The sequence below is a fragment of the Chiloscyllium punctatum genome, chromosome 38, assembly GCF_047496795.1.
Source record: "Chiloscyllium punctatum isolate Juve2018m chromosome 38, sChiPun1.3, whole genome shotgun sequence".
NCBI classification, from domain to species: Eukaryota; Metazoa; Chordata; class Chondrichthyes; order Orectolobiformes; family Hemiscylliidae; genus Chiloscyllium; species Chiloscyllium punctatum.
The window spans coordinates 12,705,981-12,723,404 of NC_092776.1; the positions used below are offsets into that span (position 1 = coordinate 12,705,981).

At 42.8% G+C, this 17,424-nt stretch overlaps 2 protein-coding genes across 7 annotated transcripts in view; one reads left to right on the top strand and one right to left on the bottom strand.

The window, feature by feature from the left end:
- LOC140463352 (uncharacterized) overlaps nucleotides 1-14,946 on the top strand; it is a 121,161-nt gene extending 106,215 nt beyond the window's left edge. For 5 of the 6 annotated variants that reach the window (XM_072557184.1, XM_072557185.1, XM_072557188.1 and 2 more), the window contains one exon: nucleotides 1,164-14,946. In XM_072557184.1, the coding sequence (XP_072413285.1) occupies nucleotides 1,164-5,961 (4,798 nt within the window). In that variant the 3' untranslated portion in view covers nucleotides 5,962-14,946. The remainder of the gene's footprint in view (nucleotides 1-1,163) is intronic. The other variant, XR_011954661.1, reaches the window with a different exon arrangement.
- The window catches only part of LOC140463354 (slit homolog 1 protein-like), a 334,431-nt gene that overhangs the window by 30,442 nt on the left and 286,565 nt on the right, over nucleotides 1-17,424 (bottom strand). The window lies entirely within an intron of this gene.

Below are 17,424 nucleotides of genomic sequence, written 5' to 3' on the forward strand. Positions count from 1 at the left end.
CATGCAGACATGGGCAAATGTGCAAACTCCACACAGACAGTCACCCAAGGCTGGAATTGAACCTGGGATCCTGGTGCTGTGAGGCAGCAGTGCTAACCACTGAGCCACCGTGCCGCCCTTATGTGGCTGCTTATCCGATATCCCGTATTGGATAAGCAGAAATTCCCTCCATTTAAGCATGAGAAGGACCAGAATTCTAAATATTGCCTTTATGAAGCTCCGTGTCAAATCTTGCATGATAACATTTCTGTGAAGCATTTTATTATTTGAAAGGTTCTAGTTATGTTCATATTAATCACTGATTTTTGCAATTTAGATCTCAATTTTTCAATTGAGTGATGCTCCTTGTATCACAGAACGAGTGATTCTACTTCTCAATCGGAGTAGTTGTACCTGCTTTTAGCAATAATCTTCTTGTAGTTGCTAGGTTCTCAGTAGCATAATTAGGTATATATGCATTTCTAAAACTATCTGCCCTTCCACTGTGGGACTGGGTGAAAATTGGCGCATTTGAAGATTTCACCCCTGATCTTTTATGATCTGTTGGAGAGGATGTTGTCTAAGTCTGAATGTTCTGAGTTCACAGCTCAGTCTAGAGATTTAAGCACTTAATCCAACGTGACACTCCAGTGCAATGCTGTTGTATTTTAATGGGGAGGATGTTATGTGGTGTCTTGTTGGAAGTATTCAGCCATTCAGTAAGGTCATGGCTGATTTGTATGTTAGCTTCAACCACTGGCTCGATCATTACTTCAGAGGATAGTGATAATTAGAAAGCATTCCTGTACCCAAAATTAAAAAAAAGTACTCTCCACAGGTGTTGCCAGACCTGCTGAGTTTCTCCAGCACTTTCCTGTGTTTTATACCATATTTTCAACCTTGTTAGCAATTTGTTTTTATTCACAAACCCAAGATCCCCTTGAATGGATGTATTGAAGCTGAATTTCATTTCATTTTAGAAAGGGAGTTTATGGGGTACGTGTTTTTAAAGAATTAAGATGTTAATAACAGAATTTTAAAACAAAATGTAGAATATATTGAGATATAGGGATCACAGTCAGTGGTACCAGTGAGATGAAATGTTTAGATAGCCACACAGTTGTTGTCTGGGATTGTGTTCATTTATGAAGTGTAAATGTCGTCTTTTGTTTTTTTTGTTTTAGCAACAAGATACCAAGACAGGAGGCACAACACAACACAGCATCCCGGAGTTCCCTTGACCAGTTTATGGCTAAGCTGTGTAGACATCATCAGAAACAGTTTATGAATGTATTAAGCTACATGCACAGTGAAGCAAGTCCAGAGGAGCAGCCCCGGGAATTGTCAACACGTGAAGACATGGCCACACCCAGCCCAGCCCCCGTCCTTCTACAGCCTAAAAACCCCGAGGACCGAACCCCGAGCACCTTAAAATCGTGCCCTTCCTCAACTCAAGAGACTCAGACGTCAAACAAATCGAACAGTGAAAGCATCAAGGAGGAAAACCAGCCAGCTCATGAGGAGCTACTCCTGCTGGGAATTGAAGCAAACAGAGTTCCTTCTGTTGAAAAGCTGACACCCAGAGGCTGTTGTAGCAGTGGGAATTATATAAAAAACTGCACTGAAGACGCAGGGTTCTCCTCTATACGTGTATGTACTACTGACTTTAATAAAACTGGGAGCATGGAGGGTCTACACAAAGAAACTGTGAATCAAAAGGGGATCAGTATCACACAACTAGATCAGTCCTCTAGCGAATGTGCACACATCAGTGCTGTTGCCCGAATAGAAGAAATATGTTCTAACAGTCATGAGAACAAAACAGAGGGTGCGGTAGCTGCCAGAGCTCAGGTTGAAACTCCTCAAGTTCTTCCTGACGAGCTTTTGAACTTGAGTAAGAATTTGACCAAAAATCAGAGTAGTTCACGGGGCAGTTCCAGAGCTGCCTCTGATCACAAAGCAATTAAACACACGTCAGTTCAAGGTGGATCTCGAGAACATACCAGTGCGGCCAAAAGAATGATCAAAAGTAACCATGTGCTCACAACGGAGTCGAGCACCAAAGATTGTTGGTTTCCCTCAAAGTCGCGTGCTGCCAGTGGCCGCTTGAGATTGAAACCACAGGCTCCTCCCACAAAGACAGCCAGAAAGAGCACCAGGGTGTCTGTACTGCGGGCTCGTTCTTCCATGCCTATGTGCCAGTACGTGAATGAGCACGACAACCAGTGTGATATTGTTTACATCAGCAAGCCTATCACGGAATGCCGTTTTGATGCTCAGAGGTCCTTATCTTCCAGTCGAAAGACTGCACGGAAAAGCACACGTGGACATCTCTGCAACGAAGAATACTGGGAGCTAAAGACTGTCCGCACTTTGGCCAGAAGCCCAGCAATGGAGGCGAGAAATGGAAATTGTCCCTCGTTGATTCCCATACCACCTGCTCCGGTGACCCCGAAGCAAGCAATTGTCTTGCCTGTCAGCGTGCCCATCTGTGTTTCTGTGGAGGCTGGAGCTGATACTAATGAGGACCCAAAGGTGCAGCTGAAAGTCTCACAGGAAGATCGTCAAGACTTTGGTTATTCAGAGAGCAAAGGGGAGCTGGTGGTTGAGCCGAGTCAGACCTGTCGATCACAGGAGACTGAGGCACTTTTCCGGACTGAAAACAGCCCACGAGGTGATCCTGAGAGACCTGGGGATCCTGAACGACCCAGGGATCAGACCCTTGTCTCTGATTCCAAAAGCCATTCTCTGGAAGTCGAGAACATACCAGTCTTGACCTCACAAATGAACAACTGCATCACAACGCATGCTGATTACCAAGCTCTCTGTGACAGCTTGTCAGCTGAACTTGGTGCTTGTGAGAGCACTGAGCTATCAAAGCTGCTAACAGAGTGTAGGAAGGCTGGTGGGAGCCCTTCTGAACTGGAACAGTTAGTAAAAGAAAGCGATGCTCCTGAGGACATATCTTCAACAGCAGGCTCTCCAAGCAATTTGCAACCTGTTCCAGTCGATCAGAACCAAAACCCTTCAGTGACATCTTTAGAAAAGATGAGCACCAGTTCATTTTGTGATATTGGGGTTAAGATCATTCCTACTCAGGAGCAATGCAGCACTCAGCACTTCAACAACAGTGAAATATTAAATATTAACAAGACCACAACGAGCGATAGTCTCAGCTGTCCACTATCCGGAGATCAGCGTACTGGAGAGGTAGTTGAATCTCTTGGAGATGTGAATACGATACGGGTAGAAAAATCATTAACTGAGATCGAAGAGCCCAGCATATCAGAACAGGCACTTGGTGTTCAAGATGAAGCAGTTGCATGTTCTGTCCCTTCTTATATGGTTTCGTGTCCGCCAATATTGTCCAGGTGTAAGGATGCGAACAGTCACATTGATTCAGGAGGGTCTGTACTGGAGCTTATGGAAGGACCTCATCAGGGAACTGATAATCTGGGGTGCAATATAACAGTGAATGGACCAGCTTTGGAGAAAACAAAATTGGAAGACCCAAATGAAAATGTGATTGACCAAAAGAGGGAAGGAAGCAATAGCACTGAAGGAACTCCTGAGTCTGAAAAGCAGACAAGCCACCACAAGAAGGCACAAGGCCTGGCTGCACCAGAGAAGAAAAAGCATCGCAGAAAATTGGAGCTAACTACTTCAGATAGATGTTTACGAAGTCAGCAGCCTAGGCAACAAGCTGTGACCTGTCCCAGTGGCATGAAAGAGCAGCCACCAGTTTGTGGTGATGGCTTATTGGTACCCTGTCTTAATGTAAAGCTCCTGAGAAGTCAAGGCGAGAGAGGATACAAAAGGGAGGTGTGCATCAACAAAGTAACATCTGTTCAATTTCCTACAGAATGCTTCAACAAAATCCTTCTGCAAAGCATTGTTGACCCTGAGAGCAGAGTATGCGAGTCTCCGACTACCACATCTGAGCAAGACATTGACAAAACAAAAAAGGCGACTGTCAAGCAGCTCTCCAAAAACCTCCTTTTGAAAGATTTTGAAAACTTTCAAGATGAAGAATTGGTAGACGACAATCTTAGCAATGAAGGAGCACACTATGGACAAGGTCAGGTTCTCGAGGTCTGTGTAGATTCCCGATCATCGGAAGAACGGAAAGTTTCCTTTTCTGCTCACGTCAGAAATGATCAAGATTCGGAATCCTCTGATGGTTCGGTGGATGAAATGTCTCCTGCTATCCAACAGCAGTCAAGTTCAGGGAAGGCAGATACCTGTAAAGAGAACTCAAAATGGGCAAGAGGAGGCATGATGAAAAGATTGACGAATGTGGGATCACTGCAAACTGCTAAAGGAACAACCCCCAAAGCACCACCAGGCGATAAGGTTCTTGCTGGGTCTCGTACTTTGAGATGTTCAAGTGTGTCCAACGCAGAACCAGAAGCAATTGCGCTACAAGAGGACAGCAAATGCTTAAATATGAATCAACCTACTGAATTTCGCCAGGAGAATGAAGAAGCTGAGCTGTTAGGTCTGAGCGACACTGATGCTCCTGAACCGAGTCGGCCAAAGTTTTTGGACTGGTGCTCAGAGGACGAGAACCAGGAGCTGATCACCACTTTGAATGCCACATATGAGAACATTCACAAGGCTTGGATTCAGATGGAGAAGGAAGTGCCGGTGATGCAGAAAGCAAAATGCAAGTCTGACCGGCTCAAGGAGATCTGGAAAAGCAAGAAGAGGGCTCGCAAAGCAAGGGGACTGTATGACCATAAGATATCCCCTGTACAGAAACTCTTCATGACCAACTTCAACCTCGCCAGCATCTGTAAATGGTTCATGGAGACAACTGAGACCAGGTCTCTGATCATCGTTAAAAATATCAGTGCCCGGAATCCAGTGGAGACCATGAAAGCCAAAACCTTCCTTCAGAAGAACTCCATGATCGGTCTGTTCCCCAGTCCCCAAGCCGAGCGGCTAAAGAAACACCTGAAAAAGTTTGCCATGGCGTCTCCTGCTCGGAACAATTGGAAGACTCGAGCACTGCTAGACAATGTGCATAGAAGAGCTGCGACAGGGGCAGATGGAGCAGGGCAGCAGCAGTGGAGCTTTTCCTTAGATACAGGAGAAGGCCTGACTCCCAGGGACCTCTTTCTGGCCAAAGTGGAAAGTGATCCTGTCGAGGAGGTTGTATTTTCTGCCAACAACGCGGCAGCCCAGCCCTCCAAGCATTTGGGGTTGAAGAAGCCAGTCAGTGCATGGATCTTGCGGAAATACTCCAACATGAGAGGCAAGCTCCACAAATTGCAGCAGGGGAAGGAGCACGGTGGGAGGAAGGTCTTAGCTAAGCACAAGAGCGTCTGTATGAACCCCATGGTCTCACCCAAGCTGACCTCGCAGGCCCAACTGGAGTCTCACGGAGCCCCTCTCCCCGTTGCCTCTCGGAAGCCTGAGGAGAGCAAAGGGAAGAGGAAGGCACTCAAGGACACTCGCGTCGAGGAGCTCCGTGTGGGGCGAGTCAAGAGCAGCAAGTCCGAGGTAGGTCCTCCTGTCCCTCTGCCCAAATCCGTGCCCAAGCAGTTGCCTGCAAGTCGCAAGTCCAGAGCGGAGGTCAGCTCTGTAAAGGCTGCAGCTCCCAAAAGGGCTACTGCCAGTGGAAAGACCAATATTATGTCCCCAAAAAGCACCGAGAAGAGGCTGTCTGGTGCTAATCTGAAAAACGTTCCGAGGGGCAAGGGCGCATCCCAGAGTAGAGATGGGGCTAAAGGCAGAAAGACGAAAAGAAACAACAGCAAAGAGCGTCAGATGAAACCCAACAAAAAAGCGACAGGATCTTCAGTCAGGGCCAAGAGGAACATTAAGACTGATGCCAAAAAGAGAAACAAGGTGGCCACCCCAGCGAGACGTAAACGGAAGGGTGAAGTCACCTTGGAAGCTACGCACAAAAAGAAACGCAAGTTAAATGAGAAGAGAGACCCTGTACCCAACAAACGCAAGCGGACTGATGCAAAATGACATGCTTCCTGAATGACCTACTGTAAATTATTGTGTCTTTATACAACAGCAGTCAACAAAAGATTGTTGACTGCAGAAAGCATTAATTGTCAAAGCTGCTTTTTATAATCTTGAAGCAAGCCTTTGAAATCGCAGAGGAAAGAACTTGTTTGATTTTTAATTTTATTTTTTTAAGCACGTGAGCATATAGCTTGTTGTAAAGAAAATACAGGGAGCTTCCCTTAACTGTGAATAGAGTTTTTATATGGTGCTATGGATGGTATTGTTTTCTTTTTCCTGTTTTGTTTTTTTTATATATACACATATATATATAAATATATATTAAATATTGCCCTGGCTTAGGACTGAAATGAAAGCTGCAAGCGCAATTTGAAAAGAACAGTGCCTTATTTAATGATGAGAGGAAAAGAAACAATTTTTTTGCGTGTGTGTAACTGAGATTAAAGGCTTGCATTCACAATGGAGACTTGCTCTATACTTGTTGCACCTCCACTTTCTGTTTTTTAAAAAAAAGCCCTTGCAAATAGAATAAAACAGCACAGAAAGAGGCTATTTGGCCTATTGTGTATGTGCTGGCTCTTTGAAAGAGATATTCAGTTAGTCTCATGCCCCCTGTTCTTCCCCCTGAATGCAGCATAAATTTCTTTTTTCATAAATTTCCTATTTATTCATTCCTATTTTGAAATTTACTGTTGAATTAGCTTTTTATGCCTTTTAAGCCAACATATTCCAGATCACAACATCCCGATGTATAAACAAAAGAATTTCCTCACTGATTCTTTTGCTAGTTTACCTTCAAATTATATTCTCTGTTTTCAGACCTTCCTGGTAGGAAGTTGCTCTTTATGCTCAATCAACCAAACATTTCATTTTAAACGCCACCTTACTTAGATTTTCCAATCCCCTTGTTTGTCTGTCTCTCCCTCCCTTCCACTCTGTCTCCCTCTCTTCCCCTTATCCACTCCTATCCTCAAACCAGGGCTTTCGTCTGTTAAATTATTCAAGTGTGATTATGTGACTCAGCTTTCATTGCTCTTCCCAGATTCCATTCCACACGCTGATTACTCAGATTGCAGTCTGTGTTGTTCACTGATGTCTTGAGTAAGATTTCCTCGGTCACTGTCTTCCAAGGCTGGAAAGCAGAGATTTCTGCCGTCTTCCTTCATAGCTCAAGTAAATTTACATGGCTGGTCCCACCCCACTTTCACTTGTCCTTTTTGACTCAGTAGCCAACACTGATGATGAGGCGAGGACTCGGCAGCGTTCAATTCAAGCCTGGCTGTTCTCCGTATATGCCGTGGTTTTTTCAGTGTAATTTATTTGACTAAGTGTGCTATCGAGATAACCATAGTAAAAGCCGACATACTTGCATGTCTCCCACTCTTTTTGTACAATTCACAGAATGAAGCAGTTTATGGAGAGGCCACTTAGGCAACCATGCCCATTTGAAAGAGTGCCCAGTTAGTTTCCCCATTGCCCTCAATCTATGCTTTTTTCCAATTCGAGTGCACATACAATTGCACTTTATAAGTTACTATTAGATTTGCTCCCACTATCCTTTTGTCTGTTTCTCACTGACCCTCCTGTTTAGTGTACTTTAAAAATTCTTTTTGTCTTTGAATTTCCATGATAGGAGGTAAAGGCCTAGTGGTATTATTGCTGAAGTATTCATCCAGAAATCTGTTCAAGGGCCTGGGTTCCAATCTCACTGTGGTGTATGGTGGAATTTGAATTCTATTTTAAAAATCTGGAGTTGAGAACCTAATGATGACCATGAAACCATTGCTGGTTGTCAGGGAAAAAAAAATCTTGTTCACCATTGTCCTTCAGGGAAGGTGACTGCCATCCTTACATGGTCTGGCCCACGTGTGACTCCAGACTCACAGCAACATTGACTTTTAACTGCCCTCTGGGGAAATTTTGAGAAATGTTGCAGGCTTAGCAACATTTGCACCCCAAGAAAGAATCCTTTAAAAATGCCAGCTAGCAGGACGCCGAATGCGTCATTAATAAAGGCTGAATGAAAAGTGAACTGGGTTTTAGCTTGCTGTCCAAGAGTAGGTCAGATCAGAGATGAGCAAGTTAGCATTATTGTAACAAGATCAAGAGTAAAGAATTGGAATGGCTGGTAATGCTCATATGGTTCAATCAAGAGTTTAGTTTCTTGGGCTACTTGAGATGCGTTAAAAGAAAACATTTTAATCAGCCTGTACAGAGATGTTATTTCCCATGATGGGACTTGAACCCAGGCCTCCTGGCTCAGAGGGAAGGTCACTACCACTGTGCCACAAGAGCCCTACTCATTCTAACCTGTGACTGAATACCCCAATTTTTTTGTGAGCGGTTTTTGCTGATTTAGTCAAACTCGGCCTTTTGGGAAGGTGAAGGTGTTGCAGGGAGGTGTCTTCCTTCTTTCGGAATTATTCCAACAAAGGGTCTGACCTCCAACGTGAACCTCTTTTTACTTTCCTAAAAGAGTTGCACAGCAGCTTGAGGTGAAGAACCGAGAAGGTGGCAGACTGGAAAAATAAAAATGTGGCACAAGTGAAAGCTTTTTCCAAGAGCCAATGCAGACATTAACAGACCAAATGGCCGCCTGTGCCCTGTTTCTCTCATTCTTTAGGTTCTGTTTTTTTCCAGTCTTTTCTGATTTTGGTTTAGTGGGTGATGGAACTTTGCACCATAATCCAATAGGGCTGATAAGAACAATAACTGCAGCTTTGCTAGAAGAGAATGGAAATAGAGTTTTTAACCAGTGTGGAATCACATCAGAATGTGATGATATTGGGCCCAGTTGGTCATGCTGATATTTATCCTCCACACTAGATACCACAGATCCTTTCTCATTTAATTCTGTCAGCAACCTCTATATATTTCTCCCTCACATGATAAACTAAGGTTGAAATGCATCAGTGTTATTAGCCTCAACCTCTTCCCAAACTCTAGGTCCACATTCTCAATAGTCTCTGGGTCAAGGTTTTTCTTCTGAATTCCCTATTGATTTTTTTTTGTGTCTCTTTTATATTAATAACCTCTGGTTTTGCGTCTCCTAGGGTGGAATTTCTGCATTAAACTCCTGTTTTAATAAGGGATTAATTTGGAAGAGCACCTGAATTGTGTAATTTGATCCATTCCCTTTGCCCTGAGGAGATTCTTGCCTGGATTTCTAATAAGTTTTTTTTTGTGTTCTCAGGCATCATTGATTCCAATATTAAGCAATAAAAGTTTATGCCACTTAAATGATGAGCAATTGGCTAGTACACAGTGCCTTGCTGTTCATCCTTGTTTCTATGCAAGAGTTTTTTTAAGAAGTAATCTTTATAATATTGAATATTGATACCTGGTGGTGGTTTAGTTGAACTATGGCAGCAGTGGCAATCCAAGACCATGCAGCTGAGGCTGCTATGTTGCCAGAATTAAACCAACCTTGAGTCATGGAGGTAACCTTGTAAGGTTGGTAATGCAGTGGACACTTACTATTTAGACAAACATGGCAGCTTTTTTTTTGCACACTGTGGAATCCAGTAGCTTTAAAACAATATTTCACATTTGTGTGAACACTCCCTGCATTTCAGATTTAGTTATTTGGTGTGATGCTCATTGAAACTTGCAGTGAGCACGATTATTCCTGTTCTGATTCATTTCAAGTATGGAGAAAGGTGGCACGTCATGATATATTTTTGGTGGAGAGGTTAGATATGGTTGTAATATAAGACGGATTTTCACCTTAACCAATTTTCCTTTTCCATCATTCATATGAAAACCTAGGTCTATATGTCTTGTTTGTGCAAGACCCCTATTCTCATTGATAAATATACTTTAGTTTCTAGTCTGACAATACCTTGGTTTTAAAATTCTTGCGCCTCTTTCAAAAAATATCCTTTAGCTTTGCACCTTCCATTCTCTCTAACTCCTCCTGCCTATAACCCTCTCAAGAATGCTCTTCTCCAGTTTTGGTCTCTTTTTTTTTTTCATCATCTCAAAGCTGTACTTTCAGTTGCCTGGGTCCTAAACCCTGGGTTCCCCTCACTAAACATCTTTGCCCCTCTCAAAATCTTTGCCTTTTTTTTAAAAAGTTGCTCCTTCACACCTACCACTTTGATGTAGTTTTTGGTTACTTTCATCCCAATATCCCCCTTCTGTCAACTTTTATTTGACATTCCTGTGAAGTATTTTGGAATGTTTCATCACATCTAAAGGCATTGTATATAAACACACATAACTGTTGTCTCTTGCTTGCACCAGCATGGAGGAGAGAAAATAGTGTCTCCATGAGATTTCCAGCCATACTGCTTTTCAAGCCTTTCTGGTGGACATGTGAAGACCGCATTGTTGGAACAAAGCTCATGGGATGTGTGAGCATGCCAGGGTGAGGCAGATGTGCTGCTCTTGTCCCAGGCTTCCATGCTGTGTAGACCCATTTGACTTCTATTCCACATTTTCCCATCTGTGGCTTTTTCAAAAAACAAAGTTGAAATGCTGAACTATTTCATTACTATTCCAGTAATTGTACATAAAAGAATCTGTCATAAAAGAATACAGGGCAGGACCCTTTGAAATAAAATGTCTCAGGTTGGCAATCCGTTGTGGTGATGCAGAATAGGGCTCCTACATATCCCAGGCAAAAGTGAGGACTGCAGATACTGGAAACCAGAGATTAGATCAGAGTGGTGCTGGAAAAGCACAGCAGGTCAGCAGCATCCGAGGAGCAGGAAAATCGACGTTTTGGGCAAAAGCCCTTCATCAGGAATACCTCCCGTAGTCCCTTTTATGTTGAATATTGAGATGAGGAATGAAGTGTGCACGATACCCAGGATTGCTGTTTTTTGAGACTTACAACTGCATTAAGATCCATTTTTGTTCATTAGCCAAGGCACCACTATAAAAACACACGCACATACACTTCTGTTCCACCCCAACCCTCCCACATTAATGTTGTCTTCCAGTGTCCAAGAAGCAGAGAAAAAATATAGTTTGTTGTCCTTATTTGGAGAGGCTTCTTTCTAAAAGATTGAACATATAGAACATGCCCTCCACAATCCTACAAGCTATTAGTTATTTGTTATCCAAACCATACCTGCTAACAGTAAAGAACTATTTCTAGCAAGCACTTTAGTACAGATGAGTGGCAGGCAGAATTTGGAAAACAAATGAAGAGAACTGCTGAAGAAGATTAGCTTCTCAGATAGCAATAAAGCCAATCTTCAGCTAATCACCTTTTCTCCCTTTTTTTCATCTTGTACTGGTTCCCTGCAAGTCTGGTGGCCTAATACAGCCACAGCATTGTCCTTTGTAGCAGGTTACTACCATGGTATTACCATGAATGACAGTCTTGTAATAGGTTACTGGCCTACTAATATCCCAGGTAGACTTAAATTTATCTGTCTGGTAACTAGCATTTGGTTCTCTCTAAAACTTCTCATTGTGGAATCACTCCTGTAAATCTGGTCTGTTCTGTACCTCACAAAAAGGCAGCAAATACCTAGCAGAGAAGGAGAGATTAATGCTCGGTGTCCTACAGCCCATACAGTGTCCTAGGTACAGGATGGTTTATGTGCCATGCCCATCTACCTGAACTGCTGAGTCATTCCTGGGCGTTATAGAAACAGAGTTCTGCTGTGACTATTTGTTTAGCATTTTGGGTTGGAATTAGCACGATGAGTTGCATGGCCATTATCTTGGGATGATAATGGCACTCAGCCATATCATTTTCCAATGGGCAGCTTTGCTGGCATGTTGGTAAATTTAGCAGTTGGTGCTTTTTTGTTCACCATGTTGGGTGGTGGAGAGAATGTGATATTGAGAGTCTGTTCATGAATGAGTCGGTGAGTAACTTAACGGGGTTAGCATGCAATCAGTGGAAATTAAAATTGAAAGGCTAGTTGCAGGCAAGGACTATTTAAAATCTCTCTCAATGCTTCGGAAAATTTATTTTGTTTCTGATGGCTACTAACAGTAAAGAACTATATCTAGCAAGCACTTATGTGTTAATCAACCGGTTCTAAGCAGTGGCTCTTCCTTGGGCAATCAACAGCTTCTTGCAAAATAAAAACAATATGTTGGAATGTGTTCTTCCATTTACTATTTGATCTTGTTCTAATCTGATTGGGGTAAGAATATCGAGGGATATGAAGTTCAGGTACAGCCAGTGGAACAGACACTGAGGTTGAATGACCCATCCTGATCCTAACCATACATCAGGTTAAATCCATGGAAAACAAGGGAGTATGCGTCATGTGTCAGCTGCCTGGAATCGCTATGAACAGTTCTGGGCAACGTACATATTAGGTAGGACATATTGGCTTTGGAGAAAGAATCACAGAATCCCTACAGCATGGAAGCAGGCCATTTAGCCCGTTAAGTACACACCGACCCTCTGAAGAGCATTCCACCCAGACCCATCCTAACCTGTAGCCCTGCACTTCCCACATCTAGTACACCTAGTTTGTACATCCCTGGACACATTAGCAATTCAGCATGGCCAGTCCACCTAACCTGCAGATTTTTGGACTGTGGGAGTAAACTGGAGCACCTGGAAGAAACCTTCACAGATGGGGGGAGAATGCAAACTGCACACAGACAGTCGCCCGAGGCTGGAATCAAGCCTGGGTCCTTGGTGCTGTGAGGCAGCAGTGCTAACCACTGAGCCGAGAGATTACACAAATCAGGGTTGTATGCCCCGGGATTGAGAAGGTTAACGGATGATTTGATTTGATGTTTTAAGTGTTTTAACATTAGATACAGTGTAAGTATTTCTGCTGAATAGGGAGTCTCGGTTTAGGGGATATAGTGTAAATGTTCAAGCCAGACCATCCAAAAGCGAAATTAGGAAGAACCTGTTCACACAGTAGGTGGTAGGAGTTTGCAACTTTTCAACAAATGGTAGTTGATCCTGGGTCAATTGTCATTTCTCAGTGAGAGTGAGAAATAACCAAAGACACTAAGGGTTAGAGGCAAGGACCTTACATAGATTTGGGTCACAGATCAGTAGCAGTGAATGACAGAACAGGCACCTATGCTCCCAAGGCCAAAGACCGTGCAGTAAGGATTCCAGATTTTCTAACATTCACAGAAAACATCAGAAGTGAAAATTTTGGAAAGATGTGCAATAGAACAAAATTTTGCTGATTCAGTTCTGTAAATAGTGTGTCCCTGGGAGTGAAAGAGTGAGGCCCTTTTGTTGATCGTAGATAAGATTTAGAAAGAACTGGATTGTAATTCTTAAAATACTGAGATATTTAAAACAAAGAATTTGACTTTTTCAAGATGGAAAAATGGTCCAGTCATGGAAATAAATAAATAGGGATTTATACTGTCTGGACATAAAGCAACTGGTGTTTCCAAGGCATCTTAATACTTGTTAATTATTTTTAATAATGTGGCTTCTCCTTAATCATTGGCTTTCTGTGATTTGAAAAATGTCCATTAATGAAAGTGACTCTGGTAGAATAGGCAGCAATTTTGTTTATGTAGATATACAATGTTAGAAACTTTTAAAATTGATTTGATTGGGCAATGCCTGTTTCAAAAACTCAGTTTTTCAATATTCATTTTGAAGAAATCTGAGTATTTTCTCACAGGTTTTTAAAATAAGCTTTTCTTTAATTCAAAGCAAGTTGTTTGTGGTACTGTAAATATTATTTATGGTAAATGAGTTAGGTCTTATGTTAAAAATCTGCAGAAATTTCAATTACACAGGGGAGTTCTTTCCACAAGAAGGATGCTTAAAGAGTAAGTTCTCAGCCCACTATATTGGGTAAGGGTTTGCTGGAGTGTGAGGTGCAAGGAGAAAACATAACTTATCCTTCATTAGGAACTTGGTACAAAAGAACATCAAGACAATTGGGGTAACAACAATGTGGTGTTCACTGGGCCCTTCCCAGTGCTATGTATGGTCAGTTCATTGTTAGAACCCTTCCATCTCGTGTCTGACAGTTATCAGAGTTTCAGTATTTGTAATAAAATCCCCACGATACATTGTGTGTGATGCATGGTTCGTACCTCACAATTAGAATTTAAAGAAAAATAATTAAAGCTTTATTTATAAAATATGTGGATTATATTGTGTTACAATGATGTGTGACTGTAACTCACTGTTTGCTTTAGTAAATTGGGTGTTCTTTATTTACTGTGTTCCTACTTCCTCCTCCCCTCCTTATCTACATCTCCTCTTCAACCTCCTCTCATTCCCTTTCCTACGCTGACTCCATTTTGTGTCCCCTTCTTTTGTTTTCCTTTGCCCTCACAATCTGCCCTATATTCCTATATTTCTCTCTGCCTTTTTTTTTCCTCTCTGGTCTCCCTCTTCCCTCCCCTTCCTTGCCGTCTCTCCTATTCCTTGCCTTCCACTTTTTTTTCCCTGACCTCCCTCTTCCTTTCCCTTATCATCCCTCTTCCTCCTCTCCCCCTCCCTCCCTCTTCCCTTCCCCTTCCCTCCCCATTCTGCTATTCTCCCTCTCCCTCTTCCCTATTTCTGTCTTCCTCCACACTCCCACTCCCTCTTCTCCTCCCTCACCCTTCTCTTCCCCCCTGCTTCTTTTTTCCCAATCCTGCTCCATCCACTCCTTGCCTCTCCCTCCCCTTCCTTCTCCCACTTATCCTTCCTCTCCCTCTCTTCCCTGACTGTATCCACCTTCCCCCTCTCCTCCTACCCCCAACCCTTTTCTTCTCTGTTGTTCTCTCTCTGTCTTCGTGTATTGGAATTGTATGCAACCTGTTTACTTCAGTTGTAGCCTCCCTAATCAAGTCTAGATCGGTTGTTGCTGATCACTGGGGGAAATCAATGCTAACTTGATGTCTTAAGCCAAGTCTCAGATTCTTAATTCTCCAATTTCTCCCAGAATTGAATTAGTATTTTTGATTTTTTTCATTCCTATTTGTGTTTTTCAATCATTCTAGCATCAGTCATGCTGTGTTTGATCTACCCATTCCTAATGTGTATATTTTATTAAATCTTATTAAAGCATAACTTGATTATTTTCCCTCTCCCGTGTCTTTGCTGCAGTGAATTGAATACATAGATGTGAGGCTGCTAATGAAGAATATTGAAGCTGCCTTTCTTGGTATGGTTATCACATGTGGAGCTGAGAGAGGCTCCAGGTTTCAGGGAGAATTTACATTTCTACAGGCACCTTGGCTTCAGGTAGCCCCAAAGTTCTTTGCAGTCAATACAAAGTAGCTGAAAGGTTGAAGGTTAAATTTCCACACCAGAGATTTGACCACACCAACTGGACACGTCCAGTGAAATTCTGAGGGATAGAGATGTTATCTTTTAAGATGAAAGGTTAAAGCCAAGGTTCATTCAGGTGACTGTAAGAGCTGCCATGGCTCTATTTAGTTCTCCCACAAGTCCTGACCACTAATCCCTCCTTCATCGCTGTTAAAAAAAACTAATTGTTGCCTCTCAGTTGTTTGATCAGTTGTGTGAATAGATAGCTATGTTTCCCCCATTACAGGAGTGACTACTTTAGAGGTACCTTATGGGCTTTGAAGCACTTTGGGATATCCTGAGGATCAGTAAGGTACAAATGCAAGCCTATGAAGTAAGGACGGAAGAGCTCACATTGAGCTCCGTATTGGCCTCTTGCATATAATTTTATTTCTTGTCCTTGCTATTTCTGTACCTGATGCTGTTTGTTCTCTACACCTGAGGTGATATGCGCTTGGTGTGCTTTTTGTCATTGTATTAAAGGTAATGCTGGTAATCCAGTCATGTTAGAGTTGGAATCTTCCTCTGCGCAATCCTTCCTAAATCAGCTAAACTCAGCCATTGGTTTGTTGCATCATTCTCTAGTATAAGGAACTCAGTCTGGGTTCCTGATTCTAATTGCTGTCCACTGCCTCAGGCATGTGAGCACATAGGTCTCTTGGGTGCAAACTGGAGTCTCGTCAAAGACAGCTTATTGTATATTGTAGCTTCAGGATGTCCCAGCACATTTTAGGAACTGAGGAGTTAGGAGGAGGCCAATTGCCTCCTGGAGCCTGTCCACCAATCTGCTCTTTACCAATGTTAGTTAAGGGGTAAATATTCGCCAGATCAGATGTGATGTCCCCTATTAGAATTCACTGCTAAGGCTAATGTGGCTATTGAACACCTTAGTGCCATGCGTCTGTGGAGTCTCAAAGAGCCCACCAGTGACCTCAACAGGTGAAAGTACGCAACAAAATGTCAGGCACCCTTTCACTGAACCTTGTGACCTTGAGATCACTGGCATCACCATAGCTCTCAGATTCCACCACTGTGGGCTGCGCACCACCGTGTGAGGTAAAGTTCTGTGCATTCAGAAAGTCACCCAGGAGAGAAAGTTGGCCCACCCTTAACAACTGAGCCTCGTCAGGCAGAGCATGAAGGATGTTTTACAGATCACACATTGCCCTACATCTAATTCCACCACTCGGGCTTGTTCAGCACTACAGTATCAAGATGATGCACTGGTCACTCACTTGCTTCAGGGACACTAGAGGTGAGGACAGCAATGCCCAGTCTGTCAGTTGGGAGGTTTGCAGAGGGAAAAGTGTAACAATCTAGGCTGACACTTCAGTGCAGTACTGAAGGAGTGCTGCATTTCTCTGTGAGTCTGCTGTTTATGTGGACGTGAAAGATCCTGAGGCGCTATTTACAGGAAAATGGGGAAAGTTCCCTGGTGTCCTGTCTTGCTGACTTAACATCTGAAAATTGTTATTGAGATCAAGGCCTTTTTTTTTTAACTTCATTACTAATTGTAGGCCTTGCTGCCTCCAAGTTTGCTGCTGCCTTAGGTACAAGATATTCATTATCAGCACTTAAATAAAAACTGAAGCAAGTGTGGATGCTCCCCTCTGAGGAAGGGTTACCGGACCCAAATAATTAACTCAGATTTCTCTTCACAGATGCTGCAAAACCCGCGGACCTTTTCCAGCAGTTCTGTTCCTATTCATTATCAGCACTTCCCTGGCCGGAAAGAAGTCCTGATGTGAAAGGTGCTCCAAAACTTCAATTTCTGGCTCCATAAATCTTAACAGTGGGGAGTAATATGTTCGTTCATTAGTCTACAGTTTTAGAAAGCCAAAACCACTGAGTCCAATTTTGCAGTTCTGTTGCTTTTCCTGGCAGGGTTAGAATATGCAGCCCAGGACTGGGAATGAATCTGGAATTTTCCTGGATTATATAGCTAAGTTACCCACTGGGTAAACTTGACACTTTATCCTGAAGATTTACAATACATACAGCAGTATATATAAAAACAACTGGTTCCACTTCAGGCAGAGCATGGTGTCCCGTGTGGGGTTCCGCACTTTAGGAAACGTGTGAAGCTTTAGAGAGTTAAAAATCACACAACACCAGGTTATCGTCCAACAGGTTTAATTGGAAGCACACTAGCTTTCGGAGCGACGCTCCTTCATCAGGTGATTGTCAATTTGAATGACAAAATAACCATGGCCACGTGAGCTAAGTGATTTCTGCAGGGAATGATTTGAATCTGG